General features: G+C 42.2%; 1 protein-coding gene across 2 annotated transcripts; it reads left to right on the forward strand.

Moving 5' to 3' along the window:
* Positions 1–3,468: 3,468 nt before the first annotated feature.
* LOC308330623 (uncharacterized protein) lies at positions 3,469–11,754 on the forward strand. Of its 2 annotated transcripts, XM_080785572.1 has the most exons (6): positions 6,962–7,443; positions 7,565–7,725; positions 7,815–8,035; positions 8,478–8,625; positions 10,184–10,290; positions 10,745–11,754. In XM_080785572.1, exons 1-6 carry the CDS (start codon positions 7,155–7,157, stop codon positions 10,920–10,922), a joined length of 1,104 nt encoding a protein of 367 aa, XP_080641698.1. In that variant the 5' UTR covers positions 6,962–7,154; the 3' UTR covers positions 10,923–11,754. The 2 variants fall into 2 exon arrangements, with proteins under 2 accessions (XP_080641699.1, XP_080641698.1); XM_080785573.1 differs by lacking the exons at positions 6,962–7,443; positions 7,565–7,725 and adding an exon at positions 3,469–3,549 and having other exon boundaries at positions 7,813–8,035.
* Positions 11,755–21,151: the final 9,397 nt, after the last annotated feature.

A 21,151-nucleotide genomic window follows, 5' to 3' on the forward strand; every position in this document is an offset into this window, starting at 1 on the left:
GAATGTTCCATTTCAAGGTTTTCAAGTGTATGAAAATGTATGCAAATTATTTGAAAATAGCAGATCTACAAGCTCTCAATGCGTCGCAATGCGACGCATTGAGAGCTTGTAGATCAGCTATTTTCAAATGGCTGAAATGCATATTGGGCTGAAGAGGTCAGTGTATGTTTTGTAATAATAAAATCTACAAAGTAATCAATCATAGTGACAGTTTTCAAATAATAAATAGTAAAAGTAGGCTACAATATTTGTATCTGAGTCGCACGCACGCACGCACCACACACACACACACACACACGCACGCACGCGCACACACACACACACACACACACACACACACACACACACACACACACACACACACACACACTTTCTGTGCTGTTGCCTATAGTCTAAACAATTCAACAACAATACAATATTCACTAGTTGGAGAAAACACACCATTGGGTATTTGGGGAGGTTTAAGGATTTGTTGACAGTAAGGAAATGGAGGGATAAATGAAGGAGTTCGGGTGTGTATAGGTTCCGGGGGGGTCGCCGACCCTGGAGTATTTGGGGAGTCGTCTTGCGATGCGCATGGACAATCACCCCTTCCAGCAGGAACCTGAGGAGGAGAGAGAGTTTTGTTGTAATCGTTTGTTCCACTTCGGCGAAGTGAATGCGGTATTCCTATAGTGCCGATAAGCTCCTTTGAGGGGAGCGGGGGAAGGAGCTACTATATGGAAGTGAAGGGGGCGGGGGTGAGATGGCGAGAAACCTGTAGGAAGGCAGCCTTAGGCAGCTATAGTGTGCGACACAGCAAGGCGGGCAAAACATGGAGGATTCTGGGTGGTATACTGGGCAGGTATAACTATAGGGACAGGTAGGTTGGCGTGGAGGGCGGAGAGTGACGTGAAGGGCAGGGTCAATGTTAGCCCTGAAACATGACTGCCATGATGATTATCATGACAGTCATGCAGTAACTTTACCCTATTTTTGGCAATTTCTGCATTTACAAACTAAACGTATATATAAACATTCAGATTTCAAATATAAACTACTCACATTTTGTCTCACGGGTGTTAGCTAGTAGCAGCACCATTCGCTAGCACTGCTGCATTCCGCGTTCTTTAATAAAAAGCATTTTTGTCCGGTCATTTCTGTGTTTTGCCCGTTTTTGCCTTCAACTTCCGCCTTTCGGAACTGCACCTCAGCGCCCCTGTCGGTTGTCAGCTTAGAGACTCTATGGTTGTCAGACGGCCAGATTTATCTTCTTCCTTTGGGCATTGAAAATCATTGCAAGTGACAACCGACAGGGGCGCTGAGGTGCAGTTCCGAAAGGCGGAAGTTGAAGGCAAAAACGGGCAAAACACAGAAATGACCGGACAAAAATGCTTTTTATTAAAGAACGCGGAATGCAGCAGTGCTAGCGAATGGTGCTGCTACTAGCTAACACCCGTGAGACAAAATGTGAGTACTTTATATTTGAAATCTGAATGTTTATATATACGTTTAGTTTGTAAATGCAGCAAGTGCCAAAAATAGGGTGAAGATTCGTCATGACTCTCGTATGAATACGAGAGTCATGTTTCAGGGCTAGGTCAATGTGTGTGTCTCCGCCTCCTGAACATCTGTCGTTCCAACTCCATTTATTATAATGAATAGGCCTACTACAGCATGCAGGCCAGCCACACTTAATACGGAATGAGAATCATCTTTATTGTCACTTCACAGTTTAGCTTCACAACTTCACAGTTCACAGCATGTAAAAAGTGGGTGAAATTCATTATTGTGCATATATACGGTAATATTTTGTGCATATATATAGAGCACCGAAGTCTGACGTCAATATCGGTAGAGGGCGCTATAAATCCAGGGGTTCATGTACTTTTTATTTGGATTGTATAATCCCCATAGGGGGGATTTTAGATCGCCTCATGAGAACTGAGTTTGAAGAATTACCGTAAACAAAGTCATCCCGGCTGTTACACTCATATGGATATTTTTTAGACTCAACTGACTGAGAGAAAACGCTATTGTTACCGCGACTGAATTACATTTTCACTAGAAACGGACATAGTCTATAGATTATAGTCTATAGAGTAGACTATATATAGTCCATAGAGTAGACTATAGCCTATAGACTATAACACTATACACTATATAACACTATGGGCTGTATTTTGCGTGTCTTAAGTATACCAGGTCTTATTACTTAATTTAAGACCTGGATGCGTGATCAATGCCATTTGGCTATTCTGAGTGGCCAATGAGCACTTTATTGGTCTCGTGCGTATGCACATGCACTTCCTATGGCCAACGTGCACTTATTGCATAGCACACTTTAACGCTTGCACTTTAATGGTTAATGTGCACTTTACTGTACTTTTGGTATCTGCTATGTGTGCTGTTTGTTGTATTTTTTGTTTCATTGTTTGATCTACTGTCTATGCTGCAACCCAATTTGCCCTTCGGGGACATTGGACATTCGGAAATGCGCCCTGAACGCACTGGTGTACTCTCTTGTCGTTCGTTATTCAGTGCATAGCACTCGGTGCATTGTCGTGCGCTGCGCACCGGGTGTGGCGAGTGCCCGCACTGAGCGACCCTACCCTGAAGCTGTCCGGTGTGAATTATTTACGAACGACCACGGCTGTGGTCGTTCGTAAAAAAGGCACACTGAACGCACTCTGTGACGTCACCGCCCACCACACTAAACAAACTGACCACATTCCCGGTGCGCATTTCCGAACGCACCCTAAATAAACTTGAACCTTGAACCTCTACCGCTGATCCACTGCCGTCCAGGTGCTGGACAACAATGCAAAGAACAATGACAAGTTAAAATAACAACACTCTGGATATTGTAGCTCTATAACAAATTAATTAACAATTCCAGCGTTCAGGTCTTCATCAGACATCACTTGTGGAACTGAAGACTATAAATCCGTAGCAGAACGTTGTGTTTTCATTAAGCTTGTCTGGAGAGTGAGAGAAGAGAAGCAGAGAGACTGTTCGGTTCCAGCATGCTGTGTGGTGTGTGTGCAATGCTCAAACTATGTTCACATCTGGATGGTGTCACGTGTCAGGACACATGACAGCACATGACAGCCTCTGATTGGCCGCTTTCAACCCGCGCCCAAGCGTGCACACACACACACACACACACACACACACACACGCACACACACACACACACACACACACACACACACACACACACACACACACACACACACACACACAGTAATTTTAATACTTTCTATTTCATGGGAATTCAAGCTTAGTTTACTGGATAGTGAAAGTTAGAAGAGAAGAGAGTGAGAGAGAGAGAGAGAGAGAGAGAGAGAGAGAGATAGAGAGAGAGAGAGAGAGAGAGAGAGAGAGACAGAGAGAGAGAGAGAGAGACAGAGAGAGAGAGAGAGAGAGAGAGAGACAGAGAAGGAAGAGGAAGTGGGAAGTCCTACTATTGTAAGTAACATTGTTTCATGAAGTTGTGAGTCAACAGACAGATCTGGTTCATGTGGATTTGAAAGAGTCGGGTTGTCAAGATTATACCCAGAAACTGTAAGTTAAATGTACCACCTTATTCTTAAAGCTGTTGGTTTGACTTGTAGTATTTGTTTATTATGAACATATGTTTTGTAAAAATGTTCATGTCGCAGATACTGTATGGTATGAGCTGATTTGTGAAATCATGTTTCCACTCGTCCTTACTTAACCCCTTCCTTCCTACCATCAGAACAAGAGCAGTATTTCTTTTGTACTGTATATCTCAAAGGTGGTTTGGTTTGAGTGACTATATGACAGGTCTGATACATATTTTTAATTCAAGTACAACTTCAAAAGACCAGTAAGATGCCTGTGTGGCGATAAGCGACCTTGCCCTAAAGGGTGAGGCGCGTGTACTGGCCATATATGGAGCGTGTCTTGAGTGTACAGGGTTTGATTGAGGTCAGATCAACATATGGAATGTCAGCTCCATATATGGAGATCTAAGGGTGGCAGGGTATTGAGTGTACAGGGTTTGATGAGGGCCCAGGTATAGGGCCTGTTGCCATATACCTGCGGCTGCACTAACTTTGGGGCTTGGTGAATGGACAGGTATCATTGTGAGTGACGTGACAAATTTAGTGACAAAAATGTATGGGGAATGTGAGTGGAGTGACCTGACGTGACAAAAAGCACAAGGTTTCATAGTTAACTGCGACCTTCGGCCCTAAACCTTAACAATTACACACAGGGTGGAAAGGTTTTTTCATGTATCTACTACAATGAAGAAATACTTACTAAGAAAGTACTAAGTCATGTATTGACATTTTTATTCAAGCAAAAGTACAGATGTATTGTCATCAAAATGTACTTAACATATCAAAAGTAAAAGTAGCCGACTCATTCTGCAGAAACATCTTTCAAACATATATAGCCGATCTACAAGCTCACAATGTGAACTCTATAAGTAACTCAGTAAATACATTTGCCTCTGATGTAGTGGAGTAGAAGTATAAAGTATTGAAACCTGTATTGAAAGTGCCTCAAAATTGTATTCAGTACTTGAGTAAAAGTACTTACTTTCGTTCAACCAATGATTACACAACAACCTTACATTTCTAAAACGGAACCTTTCTTCAGTTAAATTATACATAATCCATGTTTGAATAAATGTATTGAACACCTTTTTCTTCGTTAACCCACAGCTATTCTGAAGCAAAGAAATGGATCCGGTAGCACAGAGCATGAACAATGATCTCAGAGAGGTTCCACCAGGGACCACATCTGCCCCAACAGAAACACATCCCATAATACAGCTCATTATGAGTGGCGACCTCAACAAGTTCAAGAAATCAATCCGAGGGAAAGACATCAATGGTCTTTACCCATGCAAAGAGCTCAACAGTCATATATGTCCTTTACGTGCTGCTGTGGCATTTCACAAGGAGGACATTTTTGCATTCCTTCTGAAAGAGCGTGCAAACCCAGATGACTTATCCACAAAAGACTGGACCCCTCTGCAGTATGCCTCTTATTACAAAACGCCACTTGATTTTGTGCACAAACTGCTTAAAGCAGGAGCAAATCCAAATGCTAGAGGAAGAGGTTCCCGCGCTATGACACCAGTTCAGGTTGCTGCCATCAGTAAGAGAGGTGATATTGTGAAAGTCCTAGTCAAAGCTGGGGGGATTATAACACCAATCTCGGATAAACATCCTGCTCATGGTTTTTTCAATTTAAAAATATCTGACATGATGCATGAGCTTTCATTGAGCGACGGTGACTATTATTCTAAAATAAAACTTTTTATAGATCTCGATATTGCTGTGCAACAGAAAACACCAACAGAAGTTTTCAGCATGTTTGATCGTTACATGCTGGAGGAGGGTCCTCAGACCCTCACCCATCTGACCGTCATTGACATGTTAATGGCATTAATCCTTAACGGACCACTAGGAGAAGAGTATCATCGGAGAAGTATTAAGTGGTTGAAGGACAATGATAAGATGAACTTCTACATTGAGAATGCAGACAAGATTCTTTCAATGGTCGATGTACGCATAAAGGCTGTACACGTACTTGTTCTAAATGTATCTCTAGTTTTCTGCGCAATGGAAGAGATACCCAGTGAGGTATCACTGTCTATGATCCCCAAGCTGCTGAAACTCCTTTCCACAAGGACTCAATTTCCTGAAAAACAGGATAATCCAGTTCTGAGGCTACTATATTTGATCGCACAAAAAACCAAAGTTAAAGATGACTGGAATCAGAACCTCATGGTTACATTGGTCACAGCGATTGCTCCTTTTGTAAAGAAAGAGCACCCCCCTAACGTGAGATTCGATACATATGGCATACTGGCAAACCTGCTTCCATGTGAACATGCCACTGACATCTTTGCATCAGTGGGAATAGATCACGTGCCTGAGGATATAATGCGAACTGCATATTCTCTACGTCGTCCTCAGACGAGCCCTCCATCGGCGTCTCCAGTCATGTCGGTTCTCCACACAGAATTCATCAAAAAGAAAGAAGATATAACAGAACTGCACAAGTGCCTAAACAAGGCAAGCTCAGAGCGTGATGTTTCCACAACTGCCAACACAGAGCTGTCAGGATCCAAAAAGAAGAAGAGAAGGATAAAACAAATGAAGCAAGAGGAGCTGAAAGATGAGGTTCATACTGATGCAGATAAGCCAACAACGGTTCCTGTTGAGAAATCTGGTCTGACAGAAAGTTCACATGTGCAACCTATCCACCCCGTAGCCAGTGTGTCACCAACACCACAACCTATCCACACCATAGCCAGTGTGTCACCAACACCTCAACCTATCCACCCCGTAGCCAGTGTGTCACCACAACCACAACCTAACCACCCCATAGCCAGTGTGTCACCAACACCACAACCTATCCACCCCATAGCCAGTGTGTCACCAACACCACAACCTATCCACCCCGTAGCCAGTGTGTCACCACAACCACAACCTATCCACCCTGTAGCCAGTGTTTCACCAACACCACAACCTATCCACCCCATATCCAGTGTGTCACCAAAACCACAACCTATCCACCCCGTAGCCAGTGTGTCACCAACACCACAACCTATCCACCCCGTAGCCAGTGTGTCACCACAACCACAACCTATCCACCCCGTAGCCAGTGTGTCACCACAACCACAACCTATCCACCCCGTAGCCAGTGTGTCACCACAGCCACAACCTATCCACCCTGAAGCCAGTGTGTCACCAACACCACAACCTATCCACCCCGTAGCCAGTGTGTCACCAACACCACAACCTATCTATCCCGTAGCCAGTGTGTCACCACAGCCACAACCTATCCACCCTGAAGCCAGTGTGTCACCAACACCACAACCTATCCACCCCGTAGCCAGTGTGTCATCAAAACCACAACCTATCCACCCCGTAGCCAGTGTGTCACCAACACCACAACCTATCCACCCCGTAGCCAGTGTGTCATCAAAACCACGGAAATGGCACCCAATCAGTCAAAGATGGAAGCAACAGTTGGAGAAGCTTGCAATCATAGATGAAAGTAAAGTGATCAAAGTTGGAAGTCTTGTGTTTGGGAAAGATATTGAATTCCGCATTCAAAAGGGAAGTGATGGAACTGTGGTCTTCTTGGGGTTAAGAGATGACGGCACTGAAGTTGCAGTTAAGAGAATGCCCATAGACAACTGCGATGTGCTGAAGAATGAGGAAAGATTTTTACGTATTTTTGATGATCCTTCGATTGTACGATATGTCGACTTTGCAGAGGATGAGGACTTTGGATACCTTGCTCTTCAGTTATGTGAATACACACTGGAAGAATACATTAAATGTAACTTCACTGAAGACAGCCTTGGTGAAATGAAGGGTCTTGCAAAGCAGGTTCTCAATAGCTTAAATGTTCTTCATTGTGAGTATCAAATTCTCCACCGGGATATCAAGCCCCAGAATGTCTTAATTGGTAAGATACAGTAAGAGCATAGCCTATACAGTTTCAGAGAATGAAACAACATACAATTCATGTCATTTCCATCAATAGTAAACACTGTTTATTGTATTGATCTACCCAATTTGCTTTATAGATGTTAAAAATAAAGCAAGATTAGCAGATTTTGGAATAAGCCGACGATTGCAGGAAGGACGAACAACCCTCCACACAAAGAATGCAGGATCGAGATGCTGGAAGGCAAAGGAGACGATACCTGCTCACAGTGATGTTGCTAAAAGAAGTGCTGATATCCAGGTTAATAAAAAGGAAAATCTGACTGAGAACAATTCAATAAATGAGAACAATATAAATGATTAAATACATTTCCATGCTCCTTTTGTCAGGTGGCTGGGATGTTGATGTATTACATCCTATCCGGAGGACACCATCCCTTCGGTGATGACTTTAGATGTGAAACCAACATCTACGATGGAATCTACAACCTGGATCACGTTCAGGATGTGGTTGCCAAGGATCTCATCGAGAGGATGATCCATGAAGACCCAAAGAAAAGACCTAAAGTGGAGGAATGCTTGGCTCATCCCTACTTCTGGACAAACAAAACGTACTAGAAATAAGTACACATTACACATACAGTAGTAGTAGTAGTAGTAGTAGTAGTAGTAGCTTTAATCAATACTTCATATCATGGCATAATCACAACCACAGCTCATTTTATTCTCTTAAGCTCTATTAAATAAATAGCACATCTACAAGCTCACAACGGGTCACAACACGTTTGGACTTTGGAGCTTGTAGATCAGCTAATTTGGCTATTGATTTTTTTTTCTGCCAATAATATCATGCCCCAAACATGGTTTTAAAGTAAACCTTTTGATCCAACAGTACGTTTTCTACCAACATGATGTTTTTGTTGTTGTTTTTGTTTGATGTTTTCTTACATTTTCTGCCCATAATTTATATCATGCCCAAAACATGGATGCCAATTTTAAAGTAAACCTTTTGATTTATTTTTCTCAATATGTTTGTTTTGTAAATTCTTCCAGGAGAATTGATTTCCTGCAAAAGGTTGCGAATGAGAAGGAAATCGACAAGCACTATGAAAACCCTGAGCGCCACAACGTCATGGCTGTGTGGAACCAGTGTGCTGAGGATGGACTGTTCAGCACATGGAAACACACCATGAAACACAAGGTGACTAAATCATGTTCATACATACACACATATGTCCATTAGACTAAATCTGTATAAAATACACATAATAGTCCATTACACTAAATCATGTGTAGAATGTACACATACTAGTCCATTACACTAAATCTGTATAAAATACACATGATAATGTCCATTACAATTTACAATTTAGGCATTTATCAGACGCTCTTAATCCAGAGCGACATACATTAAGGAAGAACAAAAAACATGGTAATACATCATATACATCATAGTCATCATGAATCATATGTAAGCTAAGAACCTAACAGTGGAATAATGAAACTTTGCATTTATACTAGGGGTGTAACGATACATTTTCACAGCGATACATGGTTGACGATACGATACATGGACGATATTGCTTCATTATGGCGATACAATACGATTCAATGATTTTAAATCGATACAGTAACTATTTAGCAAATACATTAAATGTGTGTGAAACTTGTGGATAGTGCAGGTTTTTTAAGGGAAAGAAAAATTATTATGGATAGAAATAAGTAAACAGTGAATCTCTGGCGAATAGATGGACATTATATTTGAACACATGAACAAACCCACGCCTTGACATGAACACAGAGAATACACACATTTATCGATATACCAAGTGTAGCTATATGGAATGGAAAAGTAATCAACCCCATCATTTTCTTTTATCTTCTTAAAATTGCTAAATACGATGCACAAGTATTGATTAAATTGATTATTTCCATTGCAAAACGATTCGATACCGATTATATCCATTGACGATACGATACAAAGTCAAACAATACGATGCGTTATTTACTTTGATATACTTTAATTTCTTTCATTAAAATCGATATTTTGATACAGTTACTATATTCTTACACCCCTAATATATACTATATTTGCTATGTCTATATAAAATGCTATCTGAGTTGCATGAGTTGAGCCTTTGCATATATACGCCTGTAAGGTTGTCAAGGCTACGGCAAGTGTCACGGGCTAAGATGGAGTCTGAAGAGGTGTGTTTTCAGACTAAATTATACAGTATGTATACTGTATAGTCCACTAGACTACGTCATGTGTATATAGGGGTGTAACAATATTGTAGGCCTGTGTTTAATACGCACATATATATCTCCACATATAGCCTAAATCATGTGGGGTTCAGGTGTGTCCAGCTCAGTGGCCTTGTGGTTAGAGTGTCCGCCCTGAGACTGGGAGGTCGGGGTTCAATTCCCGGCCGGGTCATACCAAAGACTATAAAAATGGGACCCAGTGCTTCCCTGCTTGACACTCAGCATCAAGGGTTGGATTGGGGGTAAGTCCCTGCGACATACTAGCGTCATGTCCAGGGGGTGTACTTGTACATCAAGCTGCCTCATGCTACAGAAACAGGAGATAGGCTCCTGCCCTATTAGACTAAATAATGTAAGGTTCAGGTGTGTCCATTAGAGACTAAATCATGTGGGGTTCAGGTGTGTCCATTAGACTTTAAGGTTCAGGTGTGTATATGTGTGTGTGTTTATTAGACAACAGGTCCGTTTCATGTTGAAGTTGTGTGTTTTTCCAGTTGTCACAGGAGGTGTTTGAGGAGATGGACAACAGGAGGAAGAGGTTTCCCTACCATGATGATGCGTTTGGACTGCTGCGCTTCATACGCAATCTCCATCAGCACCAGTACGTTGAATTTGACATTTTTGTGCTAATTAGCTTATTTCCATTGAAATAAGTGTACTAAAGTGCGCCGCTTGGGATACTATTTACATTATGAAGAGAGGATATATAAAAGAAATGATTTTTGTGCCATGGAAATAAGCGAATTAGGACAACACCCCATTCAATTCAATGCAATTCATTGAGGGCTTATGGTAGAGGAAATCACCAATAATGCGCTTTTGCGCACGATAACACCTGGACCTCTTTGGTGGGGACGTAACAACTACAAATAAAGGGAGCAGACGTAATGCCCTGTCTGAATTACATGCCGTCACCCTTCATGCAATGACTATATGAAATGATTGCACATACTGTAGGGCCTAAATGGAAACAAGACCGCAAGGACTTCTTATTGGTGCTGTGCCTTTTGAACTGAGTGTATATATGGCTGTACTCTGTTTCTGTGTGCTTACAGTGCTGAGGCTGCTGCTGACATTGACCTGATGGAGATGTTTCCTGCTCTCGTCGTAAGTGTCTACAAGTTCACTCTGAACCAAGGCTGGAACACACGGATCACCCTGGAAGACTTCTATCCAGCAAAGTCCACAAGTCACAGCCTGGACGACGCCCTGGGCAAACTCTCCCTGTCGTAACTTAACGGGTTGCCCAAAAGGTAGATCGCGATCTACCAGACCAGTAGATCACAAAGGCTGTGCAGGTAGAACACATGACATTCCCCGAAATATATAAGAAAAATCACAAAACTCCTCATCCCACTAAACCAGAATCAGAATATGCTGGACGTGGTGTGTTTGCTAGGATGGAGCTTACCAGCACTCCACTTGCCTCCACACTTCCACACAGACTATTCATAAGTACTCTGCCTTGGGTCTACTATAGGTTCATATCCAGCCCTCAATGTCTTCACATTATTGTACAGTTAATAAAATGCATTATTCAGTGTAACGCCAGCTCCGTTATTCAGGTATATTTCCGTCAGGTATATTGTTTTTATATATATATTTTTTTATAGCAATGGGATAATATATATATTTTTTTTTTGGTGGGTAGATCTTGAAGAGCTGGACGGGTCATTTTAAAAGTAAATCTCAAGTCAAAAGTGTGTGGGCACCCCTGGACCCGTTACATACATAATTGTATGATGACATGATTGATTGAAAGCTGCTAAATTCATATATGATTGTTTACAGATGAAGAGATTGATTTAATTCAATACAGTCTATTGATTTAATTTGTACAACATTGATTGACATTGAACTGAGACTTTATTTTTGTATTGCCCCCGACCAAAGGGTTATAACTGGTTATATTGACCAATAGCATACGAGAGAAAACGCATGGACGCCAAATGATGCCAAAACATCATTTCTGTACAATTTTGTGCCTTAATGAAATGTGTTGTTTTTATAAAAGCTAGAAGCACATTTACTGTATGTACAGCACTGGATTAAATAAATAATTATATCTAAATAAGGTTGTGTGCAGATATCTCTCTGTCTTCACTGTCTGTCATGCAGAGCAGAATTATATGAAATATAACCAACGTAGTGTACAGATATCTCTCTGTCTTCACTGTATGTCATGCAGAGCAGAATGATATGAAATATAACCAACGTTGTGTACAGATATCTCTCTGTCATGCAGATCAGAGGTTCACAGATTGAGAAAGTGTTTGTCCGGGACCCGTACTAGTGAAAATAGCAGATCTACAGGCGTGCAACGCGTTGCTTTGTGCAGCGTTGCACGCTTGTAGATCAGCTATTTTCACTACGTCTTAATTATTATTATTTATTTTTTTAATGGAATTTATTAGATGTGTTTGTTAGTTTGTTTTTAAATGTATATTGCTTTTTGGGTTTTTTTCTTTTTTGTTTATTTAAAAAAATCTTTTTAATTTAAATGTAGGAAAAAAAATGATCTTTTTACTCTAGTCTTGTGACCCATAGAAATGTGTCTGTGACCCACAAATGGGTCACAGAAACACCGTGTCATTATGCTCTACATTGAATACGAACGCTGTCTGGTGGAAACCTGCTATGTCCAACATTTACTTTTTATCATTATTAAAAAATAAATAAAATTAAATAAATAGTGAATATCTACCAGTAAGACGCCTGGGGACGAGAAGGGCGAGGTCGCATGCACGCATCCGCCTCGTTGACGGCAGACTGCCGGGTGAGCGCTGGCGCTTTGGCATGGGGGGGGTCAGAACAACATGGAATGAATTATGTACTGGCCATATAAGGAGCACGTCTTGAGTGTACAGGGTTTGATGAGGTCAGATCAACATATGGAATGTCAGAACAGGTCAGCTCCATAAATGGAGATCCAAGGGTGGTAGTGGGGACATTCTCTTGACTGTACAGGGTTTGATGAGGGCCCAGGTATAGGGCCAGCTAGGCCTTCATTTCTGGGGCTGTTGAATGGGTACAAGCTTTCAAACGAAAACAAGTCAATACAAGAACTGCTCTGACTTGTTTACAACAGGGTCCTCCATTTTCAATTCAACAGAAAGATACTTAAGTACAGTAGTTGAGTAAATGTACTTAGTTACCTTCCACCAGTGTTTATGGGAAGTCATAATAAAACATTGCAGATTGTCTATTTCCTCAGTGTGGCCTGTAGCACCATCTACTGGCTCACATGTCTACATGCTCAACATTATGTAGAAGGATTTGAACCCAGAAATAGAAAAGAGAGCATCACTGATTTTGTTCCAGTGGATGTTTTGTCTTCTATTAATAGTAAATAACTTTAGATCATCTGAGCTTTATGCATTTTTACTGAATAGAAAGTCACTTCCATCAGTCAGTATTATGTTGTTGGTTATTATGGAAACTATTTCATGTTTTAAGAAAAATGTCCAATTAAATTACAATTTAACCATAATATGGTTAAATATACAATGCTATTGTCTGCTATATTATAGCAGACAATTGGAAGTGATACATCAGAATAAGTGAACATGAACTGTAGTCAAAAAACATAGTAAATAGTAACATAGTAGTGGTAAATAGAATATAGTATAGTGCCTCAAATAAACTATAGGATAGCAGCTAAACAAGGAACCTAGTGTTTATCTATAACGACCTGATATCTAAGTACCTTTCTGTACATGTGTGGTCGAGACACGAAAAAACGACATTAATGAAACAAAAACACGAGATTATTGAGTAATCTGCATAGTAAACTAGCATCACTTATTCGGTTAAAGGAAAAAATGACTTGCCAAAGCAGCAGGGATACTAGTCCTTGGGCCGGACGAGATATCGGTACCGAAAAGGCGGCAAAGTTTAGTTGTGATTTTTTTATTCCTATACATCCCTAGATTAGGTTTTGATATGATAGACCTTGCTGACTGGCAGCTTTTTAGTGGTTATTGTCGTATTATAGGGTTCTGATACTGGGTGCTGTGTTCGGATACTGTTAGAGCATGTTGAAGGCCGCTGCTGGCATGCAGGGATTGTGATGTCTAGTCTGTGACGTCATTAGGACATGAAGTATCCAAGATATATATGCTGCTGTAAGTGGAATAAACCTTGTGAACGTTTTGATGTGACCAAGTCTCGTGTCATGTTAATCTTCTCCCGGGCCGGCCTGTCTGTCTGTCCGCCGCCGAACCATGGAAATGCCAGCCGGGTCGTCACACACCAGAACCAGACGAGGGTCCAATACGTAGAATACAGTATATCATAACAGTTATCACCTCAAACCCCCCTTTTTGGTATATGGCTCTGGCGAAATTGTGTAAAGGCATACATTAATTCACTAAAATTACAAAAATCGACTTGGTAGTCTAAAATTTGTCATGTAGTATCTTGACACATAGGGGTAAGTATCAGAATAGGATTTTGGGGCTATCTACCATTGTATTCTTAAATATGACCTACATCATCCTCAGAAACACAAAAATATACACTGTCCGTTTAACAAATAACAACAAAGATGGTTATTTTCCAGCACATTAGGGTGAATATAACTGCCTCACTTGTATATAGAAAACTTCCCATATCCTTAAGCTTCAATTTAAGCCCAAGATGACCTCTCTATCTTGAAGATTACTCTTTCTGTGGCCAAAATGCTGCACTATACCTCAAATCGGAGACATTTTCATTATCAGTCCTAGAATGTAACAATAGGTTCACATGTTCTGCAACTACTGCTGTCTGAAGTTAGAAACTTCATGAATACTACAGCAGGAACACAGATGCCTTTTATTATATTTATATTTATTTATTATATTATATGCACATAATAGCTTGTTTCAGTACATAGCCTATCAATAGTCACCCAAATCAATGTGCACCCAAATGTTAATAGAAAATAGGATTTTTTTTTAGAAATGTTGAATGGGAGAAGAGGTAGAAACCTGATTGTGTCCACCTTGATGCATTAATATAATTCAACCATCATCACTCCATGTCACCCTCAATAAATATATGTGAAGCCACAAGCCGACTATGGTCCTGCATGGTTCTCTAATAGGCACACTGGTGTAAGGGTGATATAGCCTACAACCAGCAAACCCCTTCGTACAGTATACAATTCTTTCATGGTCCTTCGAGCACGGATCACCCTGCCATCAGAGATGGACCGGAGTCCCCCTCCCCAGCTCCACCGCCACCATCGGCGCAGCAGCGACCATGGGCCCCAGCCCCCCAGCAGCCATGGCCCTCAGCCTCCCAGCAGCCATGGCTGTACTGTACTGTACATTATGTGTCGCATGTCGTTATAGGTGAGCCGTACTGTACTGTACATTATGTGTCGCATGACGTTATAGGTGAGCCGTACTGTACTGTACATTATGTGTTGCATGTCGTTATAGGTGAGCCGTACTAAACATTGTGTCGCATGTCGTTATAGGTGAGCCGTACTGTACTGTACATTATGTGTCGCATGTCGTTATAGGTGAGCCGTACTGTACTGTACATTATGTGTCGCATGTCGTTAAGGTGAGCCGTACTGTACTGTACATTATGTGTCGCATGTCGTTATAGGTGAGCCGTACTGTACTGTACTGTACATTATGTGTCGCATGTCGTTAAGGTGAGCCGTACTGTACTACATTATGTGTCGCATGTCGTTATGTTGTCCAGCATTCACAGCATGTCAGGGCCCTCAGCTCCACAGCAGCAGCCATGGCCCCCACTCCCCCAGCTCCCCAGCAGCAGCCATGGCCCCCACTCCCCAGCAGCCATGGCCCCCACTCCCCCAGCTCCCAGCAGCAGCCATGGCCCTCAGCTCCCCAGCAGCCATGGCCCCCACTCCCCCAGCTCCCAGCAGCAGCCATGGCCCTCAGCTCCCCAGCAGCCATGGCCCCCACTCCCCCAGCTCCCCAGCAGCAGCCATGGCCCCTAGCTCCCCAGAAGCCATTTCAGGGCTCTATAGGGTCCAGCATTCACAGCATGTCAGAGCTCTATAGGGTCCAGCATTCACAGCATGTCAGAGCTCTGGGTCCAGCATTCAATGCATTTCAGGGCTCTATAGGGTCCAGCATTCACAGCATGTCAGGGCTCTATAGGGTCCAGCATTCACAGCATGTCAGGGCTCTATAGGGTCCAGCAGTCACAGCATTTCAGGGTTTCTATAGGGTCCAGCATTCACTGCATGTCAGGGCTCTATAGGGTCCAGCACTTTCGTCATGTAGGTCTATAGGGGTCTGAAATAGCATTCAGGGCTCTATAGGATTCAATTAAATAGGTATCAATTCAATCCTTACATTAGGAGCATGTCTGGACTCTCTAGGGTCCAGCATTCACAGCATGTCAGGGCCCTCAGCTCCCCAACAGCAGCCATGGCCCCCAGCTCCCTAGCAGCCATGGCCCCCACCCCCCCAGCTCCCAGCAGCAGCCATGGCCCCCAGCTCCCCAGCAGCAATGGCCCCCACTCCCCCAGCTCCCAGCAGCAGCCATGGCCCCCAGCTCCCCAGCAGCCATTTCAGGGCTCTATAGGGTCCAGCATTCACAGCATGTCAGAGCTCTATAGGGTCCAGCATTCAATGCATTTCAGGGCTCTAGGGTCCAGCATTCACAGCATGTCAGGGTTTCTATAGGGTCCAGCATTCACAGCATGTCAGGGTCCTCAGCTCCCCAACAGCAGCCATGGCCCCCAGCTCCCCATCAGCCATGGCCCCCACTCCCCCAGCTCCCAGCAGCAGCCATGGCCCCCAGCCCCCCCTAGCAGCCATGGCCCCCACTCCCCCAGCTCCCCAGCAGCAGCTGAGGGCCATGGCTGCTGGGGGGCTGGGGCCCATGGTCGCTCCTGCGCCGATGGTGGCGGTGGAGCTGGGGAGGGGGACTCCGGTCCATCTCTGATGGCAGGGTGATCCGTGCTCGAAGGACCATGAAAGAATTGTATACTGTACGAAGGGGTTTGCTGGTTGTAGGCTATATCACCCTTACACCAGTGTGCCTATTAGAGAACCATGCAGGACCATAGTCGGCTTGTGGTTTCACATATATTTATTGAGGGTGACATGGAGTGATGATGGTTGAATTATATTAATGCATCAAGGTGGACACAATCAGGTTTCTACCTCTTCTCCTATTCAACATTTCTATTTTATTATTAACATTTGGGTGCACATTGATTTGGGTGACTATATTGATAGGCTATGTACTGAAACAAGCTATTATGTGCATATAATATAATAAATAAATATAATAAAAGGCATTTGTGTTCCTGCTGTAGTATTCATGTTTCTAACTTCAGACAGCAGTAGTTGCAGAACATGTGAACCTATTGTTACATTCTAGGACTCTGGAAGGCTATAGTGACTGATAATGAAAATGTCTCCGATTTGAGGTATAGTGCAGCATTTTGGCCACAGAAAGAGTAATCTTCAAGATAGAGAGGTCATCTTGGGCTTAAATTGAAGCTTAAGGATATGGGAAGTTTTCTATATACAAGTGAGGCAGTTATATTCACCCTAATGTGCTGGAAAATAACCATCTTTGTTGTTATTTGTTAAACGGACAGTGTATATTTTTGTGTTTCTGAGGATGATGTAGGTCATATTTAAGAATACAATGGTAGATAGCCCCAAAATCCTATTCTGATACTTACCCCTATGTGTCAGGATACTCCATGCCAAATTTCACACTTCCATGTGTATTTATGTAATTTTAGTGAATTTTTATTTGCCTTTACACAATTTCGCCAGAGCCATATACCAAAAAGGGGGGTTTGAGGTGATAACCACTAAAAAGCTGCCAGTCATTTATAAGGTCTATCATATCAAAACCTAATTTAGGGATGTATAGGAATAAAAAAATCACAACTAAACTTTGCCACCTCACCGGTACCGACATGTCATATCTGGGCACTTGGCCCAAGGACTATACCAGGAGAGTTCAGTTTTAGACTTTTAGAATATCTGAGCTAGCTATAGCTAGCTGCCTGCCTGCGTCTAACCTGATTGGTCCATCCATCTGATCAGTGCACCTGTGTGTGACCCTCTGATTACACACCCATTGATGTCAATCTGAAGCCACCAAGTGTTCAAAAACAATGCAATGAGAAAAAGAGGTTGTGCATCAGCAATGGTTCTCATTGGAGTGAGTGTGCTTCAGCAATGGTTCTCATTGGAGTGAGTGTGCATCAGCAAAGGTTCTCATTGGAGTGAGTGTGCTTCAGCAATGGTTCTCATTGGAGTGAGTGTGCATCAGCAATGGTTCTCATTGGAGTGCTAAACCCAAATACAGTATACCAAACGTAGCACATCCAAAAGTTTAGATAAACACACAAACGCACGCACACACACGACAGAGGAAACAATGCATGCACATGGGGTTAAATTAAGGGTTGAGAGTCTTGCTCAAGGACACTTCGATCGGGGGAGCCCACAGGGATCGAACCTGAGATCCTCAGGGTTCACATCTGGCTGCTCTAGCGGCCACTCACACCCGTCTCTTTTTGCACACTGAATGCTGCTGAATCTTATGATGAGCACTTTATTGGTCTCGTGCGTATGCACATGCACTTCCTATGGCCAACGTGCACTTATTGCATAGCACTTTAACGCTTGCACTTTAATGGTTAATGTGCACTTTACTGTACTTTTGGTATCTGCTATGTGTACTGTTTGTTGTATTTGTTGTTTCATTGTTTGATCTAAAATCCGGTGCGTTGTCGTTAGAAAATCCAGTGCGCTGCGCACCAGGTGTGGCGAGTGCCCGCACTGAGCGACCCTACCCTGAAGCTGTCCGGTGTGAATTATTTACGAACGACCACAGCTGTGGTCGTTTGTAAATAAGGCACACTGAACGCACTCTGTGACGTCACCGCCCACCACACTAAACAAACTGACCTGACCGCATTCCCGGTGCGCATTTCCGAACACACCCTAAATAAACTTGAACCTTGAACCTCTAAGTCATTTTCATACTTTCTATTTAATGGGAATTCAAGCTTAGTTTACTGGATAGTGAAAGTTAGAAGAGAAAAGAGAGAGAGAGAGAGAGAGAGAGAGAGAGAGAGAGAGAGAGAGAAGGAAGAGGAAGTGGGAAGTCCTACTACTGTAAGTAACAATGTTTATGTGGATTTGAAAGAGTCGTTCGTGTTGTCAAGATTATACCCAGAAACTGTAAGTAAAATGTAACACTTTATTCTTAAAGCTGTTGGTTTGAATTGTAGTAGTTGTTTATTATGAACATATTTTTTGTAAAAATGTTCGCAGATAGATACTGTACGGTATGAGCTGATTTGTGAAATCATTTTTCCACTCGTCCTTACTTAACCCCTTCCTCTCTACCATCAGAACAAGAACAGTATTTTTTTTGTACTGTATATGTCAAAGGTGGTTTGGTTTGTGATCAATATATGGAATGTCAGAAAAGGGTCAGCTCCATCTATGGAGATCTAAGGGTGACAGTGTATTGAGTGTACAGGGTTTGATGAGGGCCCAGGTATAGGGCCTGTTGCCATATACCTGCGGCTGCACAAATAACTTTGGGGCAGGCCAGTCTGAGTTTAAATGGACAGGTATCATTGTGAGTGACGTGACAAAATGAGTGACAAAAATGTATGGGGATAGTTACAGTAACTGCGACCTTCGGCCCTAAACCTTAACAATTACACACAGGGTGGAAAGGTTTTTTCATGCATCTACTACAATAAATAAATACTTACTAATAAAGTAATGTCATGTATTGACATTATTATTCACGCAAAACTGCAGATGCATTGCCATCAAAATATACTTAGTAAGTAAAAGTAACCGACTCATTCTGCAGAATCTTTTTTTTTGTCAGACATCTTTCAAACATAGCCGATCTACAAGCTCACAATGTGAACTCTATAAGTAACTCAGTAAATACATTTGCCTCTGATGGAGTAGAAGTATAAAGTATTGAAACAAGTGCCTCAAAATGGTATTCAGTAAATTAGTATTGAGTAAATGTACTTATTTTCAACCAATGATTACACAACAACGTTACATTTCTAAAACGGAACCTTTCTTCAGTTAAATACATAATCCATGTTTGAATAAATGTATTGAACACCTTTTTCTTCGTCAACCCACAGCTATTCTGAAGCAAATAAATGGATCCGGTAGCACAGAGCATGAACAATGAGCTCAGAGAGGTTCCACCAGGGACCACATCGGCCCCAACAGAAACACATCCCATAATACAGCTCATTATGAGTGGCGACCTCAACAAGTTCAAGAAATCAATCCGAGGCAAAGACATCAATGGCCTTTACCCATGCAAAGAGCTCAACAGTCATATATGTCCCTTAAGTGCTGCTGTGGCATTTCACAAGGAGGACATTTTTGCATTCCTTCTGAAAGAGCGTGCAAACACAGATCAGTTATCCACGAAAAACTGGACCCCTCTACATTATGCCTCTTATTACAAAACACCACTTGATTTTGTGCACAAACTGATTAAAGCAGGAGCACAACCAAATGTTCTTGCAAATGGTCCCCGCGCTATGACACCAGTTCAGGTTGCTGTCATCAGTAAGAGAGGTGATATTGTGAAAGTCCTAGTCAAAGCTGGAGCGTTTATAGTACCAATAACTAATGAACATCCTGCTCATGCTTTTTTCAATTTAAAAATATCTGACATGATGCATGAGCTTTCATTGAGCGACGGTGACTATTATTCTAAAATAAAACTTTTTATAGATCTCTGTATTGCTGTGCAACAGAAAACACCAACAGAAGTTTTCAGCATGTTTGATCGTTACATGCTGGAGGAGGATCCTCAGACCCATCTGACCAACATTGACATGTTAATGTCATTAATCGGACCACTAGAAGAAGAGTATCATCAGATAAGTATTAAGTGGTTGAAGGACAATGATAAGATGAACTTCTACATTGAGAATGCAGACAAGATTCTTTCAACGGTCGATGTACCCAAGGCTGTAAACTTACTTGTTAAAAATGTATCTCTAGTTTTCTACGCAATGAAAGAGATACCCAGTGAGGTATCACTGTCTATGATCCCCAAGCTGCTGAAACTCCTTTCCACAAGCACTCCATATCCTGAAATACAGGATACTGTTCTGAGCCTACTATATTTGATCGCACAAAAAACCAAAGTGAAAGATGACTGGAATCAGAACCTCATGGTTACATTGATCACAGCAATTGTTCCTTTTGTAAAGAAAGAGCACCCCCCTAACGTGAGATTCGATACATATGGCATACTGGCAAACCTGCTTCCATGTGAACATGCCACTGACATCTTTGCATCAGTGGGAATAGATCATGTGCCTGAGGCTATAATGCGAATTGCATATTGTACTCTCTCTCTACGTCGTCCTCAGACGAGCCCTCCATCGGCGTCTCCAGTCATGTCGATTCTCCACGCAGAATTCATCAAAAAGAAAGAAGATATAACAGAACTGC

Source organism: Protomyctophum bolini (assembly GCF_963924005.1).
Source record: "Protomyctophum bolini genome assembly, chromosome: 16".
NCBI lineage: Eukaryota > Metazoa > Chordata > Actinopteri > Myctophiformes > Myctophidae > Protomyctophum > Protomyctophum bolini.